The 14,640-nt window shown below is 45.6% G+C and overlaps 1 protein-coding gene across 2 annotated transcripts in view; it reads left to right on the plus strand.

Moving 5' to 3' along the window:
- The window catches only part of LOC112633026 (cat eye syndrome critical region protein 2), a 200,270-nt gene that overhangs the window by 172,095 nt on the left and 13,535 nt on the right, over nt 1-14,640 (plus strand). For both annotated transcript variants that reach the window (XM_025399376.1, XM_025399377.1), the window contains 5 exons: nt 10,498-10,627; nt 11,940-11,977; nt 12,064-12,155; nt 12,415-12,541; nt 13,622-14,010. In XM_025399376.1, coding sequence (XP_025255161.1) covers nt 10,498-10,627; nt 11,940-11,977; nt 12,064-12,155; nt 12,415-12,541; nt 13,622-14,010 — 776 coding nt within the window. The remainder of the gene's footprint in view (nt 1-10,497; nt 10,628-11,939; nt 11,978-12,063; nt 12,156-12,414; nt 12,542-13,621; nt 14,011-14,640) is intronic.

Consider the following 14,640-nt stretch of genomic DNA (forward strand, 5'->3'; position numbering starts at 1 on the left):
CCACTGCACTCGAGCCTGGGCGACACAGCGAGACTCCATCTCAAAAAAGTAATACCAATAAAATAAAATAAAATGGGCAAAATATTTGAATAGAGATTTCTCAAAAGAAGTCATACAAATGGCAAACAAGGCCAGGCGTGTTGAGTCATGCTCGTAAGCTCAGCACTTCGGGAGGCCAAGGCTGGCAGATTGTTTTAGCACAGGAGTTCAAGACCAGCCTCAGCAACATGGTGAAACCCCATCTCTACAAAAAATACAAAAATTAGCCGAGCGTGGTTGTTCGCACCTGTAGTCCCAACCACTTGGGAAGCTGAGGTGGGCAGATAGCTTGAGCCTGGGAGGTCCAGGCTGCAGCGAGCCGAGATCATGCCACTGCACTCCATCCTGGGCAATAATACAGCGAGGCCCTGTCTCAAAAAATTTTTTTAAAAAGCCAGGTGTGGTGGCTCATGCCTGTAATCCCAGCACTGTGGGAGGCTGAGGCGGGCAAATCACTTGAGGTCAGGGGTTCAAGACCAACCTGGCCAACATGGCAAAACGTTGCCTCTACTAAAAATACTAAAATTAGCTGGGTGTGGTGGCACACGCCTGTAATCCCAGCTACTCAGGAGACTGAGGCAGGAGAATCGCTTGAACCTGGGAGGCCCAGGTTGCAGTGAGCCGAGATCAAGCCGAGACTTCACTCCAGCCTGGGCAATAGAGCAAGATTCTGTCTCAAAAAAAAAAGCACACAAGCTTATGAAAAAGTGCTCAGCATCATTGATCGTCAGAGAAATGGAAATCAAAACTACTGTGAGATATCATCTCACAGTTAAAATGGTTTATATCCAAAGGACAGGCAGTGGCAAATACTGGTGAGGATGAGAAGAGGAAATCCTCATACACCGTTGGTAGGAACATAAATTAGTCCCCCACTATGGAGAACAGCTTAGAAGTTCCTTAGAAAACTAAAAAGAGAGCTACCATAAAATCTGTTAATCCCACTGCTGGGTATACACCCAGAAGAAAGGAAATCAATATATCGAAGAGACAACTGCACTCCCGTATTTTTTGCAGCTGTGTTCACAATAGCCAAGATTTGGAAGCGACCTAAGTGTCCCTCAGCAAATGAATGGATAAAGAAAATGTGATACTGATACACAGGGGAGTACTATTCAACCATAAAAACGGATTCAGTCGTTTGCAACAACTTGGGTAGAACTGGAGGTTATTACTTTAAATGAAATAAGCGAGGCACAGAAAGACAAACATTGGATATTCTCACTTAATTGTGGGATCTAAAAATCAAAATAATTGAACCCGTGGAGATAGAGGGTAAAAGCCTGGTTACCAGAGGCTGGGAACGATAGTGGAGGGTTGGGGAGAGGTAGGATGGTTAATGGGTACCAAAAAAAATGGTTATTACAAATGAATACTATCTAGTATTTGATAGCACAGGAGGGAAGTATGGCTTGCTTTTTTTTTTTTTTTTTTTTCTTTTTCTTTGTTTTTTGAGACACTGTCTCACTCTTTTGCCCAGGCTAGAGTGCAGTGGCATGATCTCGGCTCACTGCAACCTCCACTTCCCAGGTTCAAGTGATTATCGTGCCTCAGCCTCCCAAGTAGCTACCAAGTAGCTATGATTACAGGTGTACACTACCACACCCGGCTAATTTTTGTATTTTTAGTAGAGATGGGGTTTCACCGTGTTGGCCATGCTGGTCTTGAATTCCTGGCCTCAAGTGACCCATCTGTCTCAGCCTCCCAAAGTGCTGGGAATACAAGCGTGAGCACACACCCAGCCAGAAGTATTATTTTCATTCCAGTGGTGAGAAGGTAGAGGGTAGACAAATATTGTGGGATAATAGTGGTGAGTGATCTGAAGTAAAATTAGGCAGGTTTACAGGTAAAGAGTGACATGGCTGGGCGTGGTGGCTCCACCAGCTACTTGGGAGGCTTTGGGGGGAGGACCCCTTGAGCCCAGGAGGTCGAGGTTGCAGTGAGCCCTGATTTCCCCCACTGAACTGAGCCTGGGTGACACAGCAAGACCCTGTCGCAAACAAAAGAGAAAGTCCTGTCTGAAAATTTGACATTTAAATAAAGTGAATGGGGTTGACCCGTGAGTGCCTGAAGAGGGAGGCGCCGGTACAGACAAGAGCAGAGGCACCAAGACAGGGATATGCGGGTGGAGCAGAGGAAGCAAGCACAGGAAGGCTGGCTGGAAGTCCCGGCGCGGCCGGAGCGGAGGAGAGCGGAGCAAGCACAGGAAGGCTGGCTGGAAGTCCCGGAGCGGAGCGGAGCAGAGCGGAGCAAGCACAGGAAGGCTGGCTGGGCATGAATGCGGCCTAGCGGGTAGCCCGGGTCACATCGAGATGGGCTGTGCAGACCTTGTTAGAAGGATTAAATGAAAACAGGACAGTCTCTAACACACATTTAAAGTCACAAATGATAGTTTTGTTTGAGACAAAGTCTCGCTCTGTCTCCCATGATAGTTCTTATGGAAGGAATTTTTGTAAGCCATAAGATACTTACAATAACCTTTCCAGACTTTTTAGTAGCTTCCAAATAGTAAAAAAAAGAGAAATAATAAATTAGGTACTAATCACTTTTTTTTTTTTTTTTTTTTTGAGACGGAGTCTTGCTCTGTCGCCCAGGCTAGAGTGCAGTGGTGTCGTGCCTGGCACATGACTGCATACTTCCAAGTAGAGGACTCAGAGCTTTTATTTGTTTAAAGAAACTTGAAAGGAAGAAAGTGGATTAAGAAAAAACAAAAACAAGGCCAGGCGCAGTGGCTCACGCCTGTAATCCTAGCCCTTTGGGAGGCCGAGGCAGGCAGATCATGAGGTCAGGAGATCGAGACCATCCTGGCCAACGTGGTGAAACCCAGTCTCTACTAAAAATACAAACAACAAAAAAAAATTAGCCGGGCCTGGTGGCGCATATCTGTAGTCCCAACTACTTGGGAGGCTGAGGCAGGAGAATCGCTTGAATCCGGGAGGCAGAGGCTGCAGTGAGCTGAGATCATGCCACTGCACTACAGCCTGGGTGACAGAGCAAGCTTCTGTCCCCCCCCACCCCCCAAAAAAAACAGAAGGCAAAAAGTGAAACAACCAAGTGTCCACCAGTGGATTAAAAGAGAACCTGAACGCAGTATACTCTCAGAGTGGGGTGTTATTCAGCCTTAAGAGGGAAGGAAATTCTGAAACATGCTACAACATGGATGAACCTTGAAGGTATTACACTAAATGATATCAGCAGAACACACATGGACAAATATTTTGTGCTAGAGGCTGAGGCGAGACGGAAATGGGGAGTTAGTGTTTAATGTTACAGACTGGAGTGCTGAAAAGATTCTAGAAACGGACAGTGGTGATGGCGGCACATTACTTACACACTTAATGCTACTGAGCTCTATGCTCATTTGGGTGATATGTCTGGGAAACTGGAATGAGATGAAGCCGGCCATGACGAAAGAAGTAACCTGTAGTTAATCAGTTGGGGTCCAGCCTTGAAAACCAGAACTACACTAGATACTTCAGCAGAGAAAACGTCGCATGACTCTGGTTAAATGGGAGTTAGAAAACGAAAAAAAGGTTAAAGGGATCCCCGTGGTGACACAGACGGAGGAGGTGGGAGTGTCAAACGTGGGGGGCTGCAGCCCCACTGCTAGCACTCGTGAAGGCAGGCAAACTCCAGAAGAACCTGGCTGTCGCTGCCAAGTGCAGCTTCACAGATGCAGGACCGTCCATCCCAGGATGGGTTGAATGGCATCAGCAAACAAACGGAAGGAGATCGCCGTCCTCCTCAGCCTGCCTCCCATGGTCCCTCTGATGCTCCCTTTGGCAGAATATACAGCCAGCAGAGAAGAGAGAAGTTGTATGTCCAGGATCTCAGCCCCAGTGTCACAAAGCAGAACATGAAAATTGGATTTGCAACTATCAGAAAAGGCTGCATAACAGATGCAGGTGGCAGAAAGCATGGAAGGTCCTGTATGTGTTCACTGTAAGTTCTAGAAGGAAAGAAGCAGTACGGTAAGGCCAAGAGAATATTCAGAAACAATGATTGAGTAGTTTTTTGGTTTGATGAAAAACCCTGATCCTCAGATACAGAAAGCAAGAAGAGATATAAACTGGATATAAATTCCATGTGGGCTTATGGAACTGAATTATAGAACATTCTGTTCCATCAAACAACCAATTTGGAAAAGGTAGATTACCCTGAGAGGATGTTCTTAATAATGACAGCAGGTAGGAGCAACAGCAGAATTCAGAAGATGATGGGATTGATGGCCAGGTGCAGTGGCTCATGCCTGTAATCCCAGCAGTTTGGGAAGCCAAGGCAGGAGAATCACTTGAGTCCTGGAGTTCAAGACCAGCCTGGGCAACATAGTGAGGCCCCATCTCTACAGAAAATTTTAAAAGTTAGCCGGGCATGGTGGTGCATGCCTGTAGTTCCAGCTACTCGGGAGACTGAGGTAGGAGGATCACTTGAGCCCAGGAGGTCAAGGCTGCAGTGAGCCGTGATTGTGCACAGCACTCCAGGCTGAGTGACAGAGCAAGACCCTGTCTCAAAAAAAGGAAGTGGTGAGTAGTGGGTTGAATTTTAAATTTTATATTAGTTTCTTAGGGCTACCGAAACAACCTACATTAACCAGGTGGCATAAAATAACAAATTTATTCTCTCATAGTCCTGGGACTTAGAAATCCAAAATCTAGGTATTGACAGGGTTTCACTCTCTGAAGGCTGTAGGTAAGAGTCCATGGCATTTCCAGCTTCTAGTAGTTTCAGGCCTTTCTTGGGTTTTCTGCAAACTTAGAATAATAGAATGAAACTTCCTCAGCCAATATCTTAATAATCTAGGCAGACCTTCTACTTAATGGGGAAACATTAGAAGTGTTCTCTTTAAAGTCAGGATGAACACAAGGATTTCCTCTATCATTTCCATTTCATATTGTATTGTAAAGATTTAGTGTGTACAAAGAAAAATACATAGGTATGTATACATATTTGGGGTGGTGTGTGTCTTGAAACTCCAAGAAAATCACCCAGGAAACTACTATAGCTAAGAAATTCACCAAATAGGTATATTCATTATTATTCTTTTTTTCTTTTTTTTTTTTTGAGACCAAGTCTCACTCTATTGCTCAGGCTGGACTGCAGTGGTGCGATCTTGGCTCACTGCAACTTCCGCCTCCGGGGTTCAAGTAATTCTCCTGCCTCAGCCTCCCAAGTAGCTCGGATTACAGGCATGTACCACCACACCTGGCAAATTTTTTTGTATTTTTTGTAGAGACGAGGTCTCACCATGTTGGTCAGGCTGTTCTTGAACTCCTGACCTCAGGTGATCCATTGTGCCCAGCCGTTCATTATTATTCTGTAAATGTCAACATGAACACTTTTATTAAAAGATAGCATGACCCAGCCAGGCGCGGTGGCTCACGCCTGTAATCCCAGCACTTTAGGTGGCTGAGGCGGGCAGATCACAAGGTCAGGAGATCAAGACCATCCTGGCCAACATGGTGAAACCCCATCTCTACTAAAAACAGAAAAATTAGCTGGACATGTTGGTGCACTTTTGTAATCCCAGCTAGCTACTCGGGAGGCTGAGGCACAAGAATCGCCTGAACCCAGGAGGCAGAGGTTGCAGTGAGCTAAGATTGCACTGCCACAGCACTCCAGGCTGGGCAACAGAGTGATATTCTATCGCAAAAAAAAAAAAAAAAAATTATGTTAGCCTGGCACGGTGACGCACACCTGTAATCCCAACACCTTGGGAGGCTGAGGTGGGCGGATCACTTGAGTTGAGGAGTTCAAGATCAGCCTAGCCAACATGTCGACACCCTGTCTCTACTAAAAATACAATAATTACCCAGCCATGGTGGCATATACCTGTAATCCCAGTTGCCCAGGAGGCTGAGGCACGAGAATTGCTTGAACCCGAGAGGCAGAGGCTGCAGTGAGCTGAAATCACACCACTGCACTCCAGCCTGGGTGATAGAGTGAGGCTCTGTCTCCTAGAAAAAAAAAAAGAATCTGTGGATCTCGACACACTGTTCCTAAAATTCATATAAAAGAACAACGGGCCTGGTTTTTTTGTTTGTTTGTTTGTTTGTTTGTTTTTGAGATGGAGTTTTGCTCTTGTTGCCCAGGCCGGAGTGCAATGGCACGATCTCGGCTGACTGCAACCTCCGCCTCCAGGGTTCAAGCAATTCTCCTGCCTCAGGCTCCCGAGTACCTGGGATTACATGTATGCACCACCATCCCTCGTTAATTTTGTATTTTTATTAGAGAACAGGTTTCTCCATGTTGGTCAGGCTGGTCTCGAACTCCCGACCTCAGGTGATCTGCCCGCCTCAGCCTCCCGAAGTACTAGGATTACAGATGTGAGCTACCGCGCCCGGCGGAGCAAAGGGCCTTGTATAGCCATGATAACTTACAAAAACAATATGATAGGGGCAATCATTATGCCACACAATGAGATCAAATCTGCAGTGATTGAGAGAGAATGGTGTAGAGATAGACAATGAGACCAGAAACAGACCTTGAGAGAGAATATGGGTTTTTCAGAAACAGCGCCAGGCGTGGTGGTATGTGCCTGTAGTCCCAGCCACTCAGGAGTCTGATGTGGGAGGAGCCCTTATGCACAGGAGTTCAAGGCTGCAGGGAGCTATGATCCCAACAGAGCGAGACCCCTGTCTCTCAGGGAGGAACCAGGACACTTGTTCATTTATAGGGAAAAAATTTAAATCCCTACTCCTTATATAAGTTCCAGATACACTAAAGGCCAGAACCTTTCTGAAGAAGTTGTAGATGACTGTCTTTAAGATACTGGGATAGAAAACAATTTTTAAGTACAAAAAGCAAAAACCATAAGGAAAGAGAGAGAATTGACGTATTTGATATACTTTATGTATTTATTTTTTTGAGACGGAGTCTTGCTCTATCGCCCAGGCTGGAGTGTAGTGGCACAATCTTGACTCACTGCAAAGCTCCGCCTCCCAGGTTCATACCATCCTGCCTCAGCCTCCTAAGTAGCTGGGACTACAGGTGCCTGCCACCACGCCTGGCTAATTTTTTTTTTTTTTTTTTTTTAGTAGAGACGGGGTTTCACTGTGTTAGCCAGGATGATCTCAATCTCCTGGCTTCATGATCTGCCCGCCTCAGCCTCCCAAAGTGCTAGGATTATAGGCGTGAGCCACCATGCCTGGCCTGATTACGTTATTTATTTTAAATGTACATGTGGCAGAAACACCATTAACAAAATAAAACAACAAATCACAGAGTAGAAGAACATAATTTTAACACTTACCAACGAAGACTTACTCATTATTTAAAGCATTTCTCCAAATCAGTAAGAACTCTAATAATCAATAGGCACAAAGACAAATTAACAGGAAATTCATGGAAGAGAGTACTAACTATCCAGTAGTAGACGTGAAAATATGTTGAGTATCACTCCATTCAGGAAGATGCACATGGAAATATTTCAAAAGTGTGTGTAACATCTGTGAGTTTGGCTAACATGCAAGTATTTTATCATACTAAATGAATGTGAGGTAAATGAAATTGCTATTTAAAAAGTAGATATAGGCCGGGTGCAGTGGCTCACGCCTGTAATCCCAGCACTTTGGGAGACTGAGGCACGTGGATCTCTTGAGGTCAGGAGTTTGAGACCAGTCTGGCCAACATGGTGAAGCCCCGTCTCTACTAAAAATACAAAATTAGCCAGGCGTGGTGGTTCCTGCCTGTAATCCCAGCTACTCGGGAAGCCGAGGCAGGAGAATCGCTTGAATCCAGGAGGCGGAGGTTGCAGTGAGCCAAGATTGCGCCATTGCACTCCAGCCTGAGCAACAAGAACGAAACTCTGTCTCAAAAAAAAATTAGCCAGGCATGGTGGCAGACACCTGTAATCCAAACTATTTGGGAGGCTGAGGCAGGAGAATCCCCTGAACCTTGAAGGTGGAGGTTGCACTGAGCCAAGATCATACCACTGTGCTTTAGCCTGGGCAACACAGTGAGACTCCATTTCAAAAAAAAAGAAAGAAAGAAAGAAAGAAAAAGTAAATACAACCTACAGCCTTTTGGACAGCACTTTTTTTTTTTTTTTTTTTTTTTTTTGAGACGGAGTTTCGTTCTTGTTCCCTAGGCTGGAGTGCAATGGCGCAGTCTCGGCTCCCCGCAGCTTCTGCTTCCTGGGTTCAAGTAATTCTCCTGCCTCAGCCTCCCGAGTAGCTGAGTTTACAGGCGTGTGGCACCATACCCAGCTAATTTTGTATTTTTAGTAGAGATGGGGTTTCTCCATGTTGGTCAGGCTGGTCTCGAACTCCAGACCTCAGGTGATTCCAGACCTCAGGTGATCTGCCCACCTCGGCCTCCCAAAGTGCTGGGATTACAGCAATAAGCCACCACCCCTGGCCCTGGACAGCACTTTTTAAAAAATTCTGTAACCTCATTGGAAATGATAGACACCCCTTTGACAGTGCCTGATGAAGTTTACATATATACTTTTTACTTGTATCTGGTAATTCTGCTGGATTCACATCTGAGAGAATCCTTACACACATGCTTGAGAAGACATGTTTTAAAATAACTTTGTTGATACATTGTTTACAAACTTCTAAAATTGGAATCAAGGAGAATAATGGATTGTTAAGGTGCGGAATAATCATACCATGAAATACTGTATTAACATTAATAAGACAAAATGTTTAAGATTTGACACGTTCGGGGATACATGGGTATTCATTAATTTACAGTTTTCCTTATGGTTGAAATTGTTCTTATTTTTTCCAGAAAAAAAAAAAAAAAGTTGGTTTAGAAAGTTGTAGAGGATGAAAAAAATAATTTTTAAAATTTTAAAATTTTTCTTAAAAATTGGTGATGACAAACTTCCTTTCATTGATTAAAGGAGATACAGATTAGCACCACAAATGAAAATAATTTAGGAACAAAAACTCAAGTCAAATGTAACCCAACAGGGATCGTGTCTTGCTCACAGCAGTAGGCAGACAAGGATCCTGTCCCTTGTGGAACAGAAGCGAGAACTGGGGAAGAAAATAGAGGCTCAGGCCGGGCGCGGTGGCTCACTCCTGTAATCCCAGCACTTTGGGAGGCCGAGACGGGTGGATTACAGGGTCAGGAGATCGAGACTAGACTATCCTGGCTAACACGGTGAAACCCCGTCTCTACTAAAAAATACAAAAAACTAGCCGGGCGAGGTGGCAGGCGCCTGTAGTCCCAGCTACTCTGGAGGCTGAGGCAGGAGAATGGCGTGAACCCGGGAGGCGGAGCTTGCAGTGAGCTGAGATCCGGCCACTGCACTCCAGCCTGGGCGACAGAGCGAGACTCCGTCACAAAAAAAAAAAAAAAAATAGAGGCTCAGGCCAGGGGCAGTGGCTCACTCCTGTAATCCCAGCACTTTAGGAGGCCGAGACGGGCGGTTCACCTGAGGTCAGGAGTTTGAGACCAGCCTGACCAACATGGAGAAACCCTGTCTCTGCTAAAAATAAAAAATTAGCCAGGCGTAGTGGTGCATACCTGTAATCCCAGGTACTTGGGAGGCTGAGGCAGGGGACTCTCTTGAACCCAGGGGGCAGAGGTTGTCGTGAGCCGAGATGGTGCCATTGCACTCCAGCCTGGGCAATGAGAGCAAAACTCTGTCTCAAAAAAAAAAGAAAAAGAAAGAAAAGAAAGTAGTCTCTGTGCTGGCTTCTCCTCCCTTCCATCTTTGTGCCTTGCTGTCTGGCAGTCACATTTTTCTCCTTGCCTCTTTTCTTTGGCCCCTACCTCCTAGTTCCCTGCAAGTGGTAAGTGCTCCATCAGGCTGGGAGTGGAATGCCAAGTGTGCTGCTCATGGCTGTGGCTGGGAGCCAGGGAAAAAAAGCATCCCTGCCTTCCAGCTCCTTGCCAGTCCCAGCTGGCGTCTTTCCCCTCTTCCCAGCCAAACTCCCACTGGTGGCAGGGCCTGCTGCTTGCTGTAGGTGTGGGGTGGGGAGCAGACCATTGCTTGCGTGGATGCCTTCATAAACACAGAACGTGAAGAGCTGGGGCGTGCATTTAAAATCCTGTGTGTGTGTGGACTGAGAGTCTGGTCCTAAAAAAGGATTTGCGGATGTTGCTTTTTTGAAGTAAAAGATCAGAATGGCCTCAAGTAATCCAAGAAGATAGTCCTCATTCAACCTTCTACTTTTTCCTTTTTCTTCAACTGCCATTCTGTTTTCTTCTGCCTTGCTCCCTTCCCTCCTGCCCACCCTGTGCCTGCCCTGTCACCTTCGTTCCCCACCTCGAGCTCAGTGTGAGTGAGGAAACAGGTTCAATCAGTTAGTTTACCCATGTCTGAAAGCATTCCATCTGTGGAAACATCCTGATTACCCAAGAGAGGGTGGCACAGGGAGCAGAAGTTGCTTCATAATCCTGCTTTGGTGGCCTGGTGTCTTCCTTCTCTCACAATGATGAAGGGACACACCACGTCAGCGTCTGGAGTGTGCGCAGCTCACTCAGCCTTTGTGTTCATTGTAGATCGAGCGAAGAGGAGAAAGCTCAGGGAAGAAAGGGCATGGCTGCTGGCTCAAGGGAAGGAGCTCCCTCCAGAACTTTCCCATCTGGACCCCAATTCCCCCATGAGAGAGGAAAAAAAGACTAAAGACCTGTGAGTATTTAGTAACAACAGCAACAGTAGCAACTGGTAGCATTTATGAAGCACTCAGGCACTTTCCCCGTGTCATCCTTAGAACAGCCCTGGTGGGTAACATTGTCACCACGTGTCAGTGCACTAGGCGGGCCCTGCACTCACAGCTGACCCCGGTGCCCTTCCTCAGGCACGCACAGACATGCCTGGCTACCCCGGCCTCTGACACTCTCGCTGCCACACTCTGTGGGAGCAGAAGTAAGACTTACACTAAGCTCTTCTTTCCTCATCCCCTTCATTTAATGAAATCAGAATCTGATTATTATGTAAATGAGCTCCTTGGAAATGTGAATAGCAGTTTATCTGTTTGAGGTTATTACTTCCCGTGACGTTACTAGGTACCGTGTGACTTTACTCCTTACTGAAAATTCAAGAGGCAGATACACATTCAGTGTTCATGAGCTCACTTATCGTATGCTTTTTTGGATTAAAAGTAGAATAAAACCTGGTTAAGAATGTGCTATAGGCCGGGCTCACACCTGTAATCCCAGCACTTTGGGAAGGTGAGGCAGGCAGATCACCTGAAGTCTGGAGTTCAAGAGCAGCCCGGCCAATATGGTGAAACCCCGTCTCTAATAAAAATTTTGTTTGAAATTAGCCGGGTGTGGTGGCACATGCCTGTAATCCCAGCTGCTCGGGAGGCTGAGGCAGGAGAATCGCTTGAACCTAGGAGGCGGAGGTTGCAGTGAGCTGAAATCGTGCCACTACACTCCAGCCTGGGTGACAGAGTCAGACTCTGTCTAAAAGAAGAAAAAAAAAGATTGTGCTATAAAGCCTGAGCAACATGGTGAAACTTCACCTCTACCAAAAATACAAAAATTCCCCAGGCATGGTAGCACACACCTGTAGTCCCAGCTGTTCAGGAGGCTAAGATGAGAGGATCGCTGGAGCCCAGGAAATCGAGGCTGCAGTGAGCTGTGATCACGCCACTTCACTCCAGCCTAGGCGACAGAGCAAAATCCTGTCTCAAAATAAGTGACGAAATAAAGAATGTGCAATTAAATAACCAGCATTCTAGAACCATAAAGTTCTGGATCATCCAGCAACCCCCCATTTTATAGATGAGGGAAGTGAAATTCCCAGTTTTGCTAAGGTCCACTGTCCCTCATTTTGTATTTCCAGGAGTGTTATCAGTATCACAAGTTCATCTAAACCACACTATTAGGACTATTCCAAATCTTACTTCAGTCAGGTGTGTCTGCTATAGACCTGAGAGGGCTCAGGAGAGAAGGTGGTCAGAGTTACTATTAATTTCTTATTTTATGATTTACAGCTTTGAGTTGGACGATGATTTCACTGCTATGTATAAAGGTTAGTTCCCATTCTCCACTGTTCCGTTTGTGATGGACATTTTCCTCTGTGTGTGTATTAATTAAGATCTCTTCTCTGGCTCTCAGTTCTAGACGTGGTAAAAGCTCACAAGGATTCCTGGCCCTTTTTGGAACCTGTGGATGAATCTTACGCCCCTAACTATTATCAGATTATTAAGGTAGAAGTTGTCTTTGCAGTAATGCCTACTATAGTCTGTGTATCTTTCTTGGGTTTTGTCATTTGTTTCTTGTTTCATGTATATATTTTTGATGTATTTTTCTTTTCAACTGTTGAAAGTTCATGTCATGTTTCTTGTTTTATCTGTTATTCGTTACAGAGCAGCATTGCTGAATCTTCATTCTCTCTCCGTCTCTCTCTCTATGAAACGTTTTGCTCTCAGCATACTTTAACTATAAAGAGTTATGTGTCTCATTTAGGCCCCCATGGATATTTCCAGCATGGAGAAGAAACTGAATGGAGGTTTATACTGTACCAAGGAGGAATTTGTAAATGACATGAAGACCATGTTCAGGAATTGTCGAAAGTATAATGGGGAAAGTAGTGGTAAGCGGGGAAGGAGTTTGCACTAGATACATATCTGTAATCAAGAATAAAATGCCTTCTCTTTTATAAATACACGCCCTAGTGACTTTTCTGTAGGACAGTGAGCAGAATGTGTATGAAAAATCATGGGATTGACCATTCTAGCCGCTTACCACAGTATCTGCCAGGGACTCTCCTGGCCCGCAGGACAAGAGAGTGCAGCTGGCGCCTAACTGGCTCATCCTGGAGACCAGTCTGGTTGTGGATAATACTGTGTGTGCCTCTTTAACCACGGACGGGACGGACACTAGATAGAACTGACTCTTCAACCATCTGGAGAAGCTGGCGTAGTAGATCTGTAATATCAAAGTAGAAATGGCTCCTCCTACTTTGGGTCATTTATGCATTAACTCAAAATGCCCTGCTTAAAAACAGCAGATTCAGCCATTTTTTATTTAGTATTTCTGCAGTTTAGCCTTAAAGAATTAAATTTTTACTGGCTTTTTTTTTTTTTTCTTTATTTACTTACTTTGAGACAGGATCTCGCTCTGTCACCCAAGCTGCAGTGCAGTAGCGCAGACATGGCTCACTGCAACCTCAAATTCTTGGGCTCAAGGGATCCTCCTCCCTCAGTCCCAAGTGGCTGGGACTATGGGCAAGCACCACCACACCTGGCTAATGTTTTCTTTTTGGTAGGGACGGACGTCTCGCATTCTTGCCCAGTCTGGTCTTGGAACTCCTGGGCTCAAGTGATCCTCCTGCCTTGGCCTCCCAAAATGCTGGAATCACAGGCATAAGTTACTGTGCTCAGCCTGGTTTGATTTAATAGTCCTAGAGGCCCTGTCCCAACCATACAGCCTTGGGCATCTTAGGATAGAAACCATGTCTTCTTCATCTTGCATCCATAGCTCTGCAATATAATGTGCCCTAAAGGTGAATTAAACTCATAGTTTACCCAGGTTGCATCTTTTATTTATTAGAATTGTCTTTTGTGACATATAGTAGGTCAGTTTCTATAAACTATAGTTTCTTTAAACAGTTTCTGTAAACTATAGTTTCTATAAACTATACCTAGAAGTCAATCCTCCTGTCTTCCTATAGAGTATACCAAGATGTCTGATAATTTAGAGAGGTGTTTCCATCGGGCCATGATGAAACATTTTCCTGGTGAAGATGGAGACACAGATGAAGAATTCTGGATTCGAGAGGATGAAAAGCGGGAGAAGAGACGGAGTCGGGCTGGGCGAAGTGGTGGGAGCCATGTTTGGACCCGCTCCAGGGACCCAGAAGGGCCCAGCAGGAAACAGCAGCCCGTGGAGAATGGAGGAAAGTCGTTGCCCCCGACACGCCGAGCCCCCTCTTCTGGGGACGAACAGGGCAGCAGCTCCGCACAGCCCCCACGGGAGGTGGGCACTTCCAATGGCCGAGGCTTTTCTCATCCCCTGCATTGCGGTGGGACGCCCAGCCAGGCACCCTTTTTAAACCAGATGGTAAGGAACCTAGTTTGTGAGTTCACAGGAATGTAAAGGCCATTCAGTTGGTTCTTCCTACAAAATACTTCTGTGTATGGATGAAATCTTTTTCCCCATGAGTCCTTCATTCCTTTTCTTTTATGTTGTTTACTTTTTAGTAGAGACACAGTGTTACTATGTTGCCTAGGCTGGCCTCAAACTCCTGACCTCAAGCAGTCCTTCCACTTCAGCCTCCCAGAGTGCTGGGATTATAGGCATGAGCCACTGTATTCAGCCCTTCCTTTATTCTAAATCCTCTTTTTCTCATTTGAATTATGTATTCTCAATGTGTGCAAAAATTGGGATTAAAAAGATACATAATCTGGCCAGGCACCGTGGCCCACTCCTGCAATCCTAGCACTTTGGGAGGCTGAGCTGGGTGGATCATGAGGTCAGGAATTCGAGACCAGCCTGGCTAACATGGTGAAACCCTGTCTCTACTAAAAATAAAAAAATTAGCCAAGCACAGTGGCACTACTCAGCTATTCAGGAGGCTGAGGCAGAAGAATTGCTTGAACCCAGGAGGCAGAGTTTGCAGTGAACCAAGATCGTGCCGCTGCATCCCAGCCTGGGCAACAGAGTGAGACTCCGTCTCCAAAAAAAAAAAAA

Source organism: Theropithecus gelada, chromosome 10 (genome assembly GCF_003255815.1).
Source record: "Theropithecus gelada isolate Dixy chromosome 10, Tgel_1.0, whole genome shotgun sequence".
NCBI lineage: Eukaryota > Metazoa > Chordata > Mammalia > Primates > Cercopithecidae > Theropithecus > Theropithecus gelada.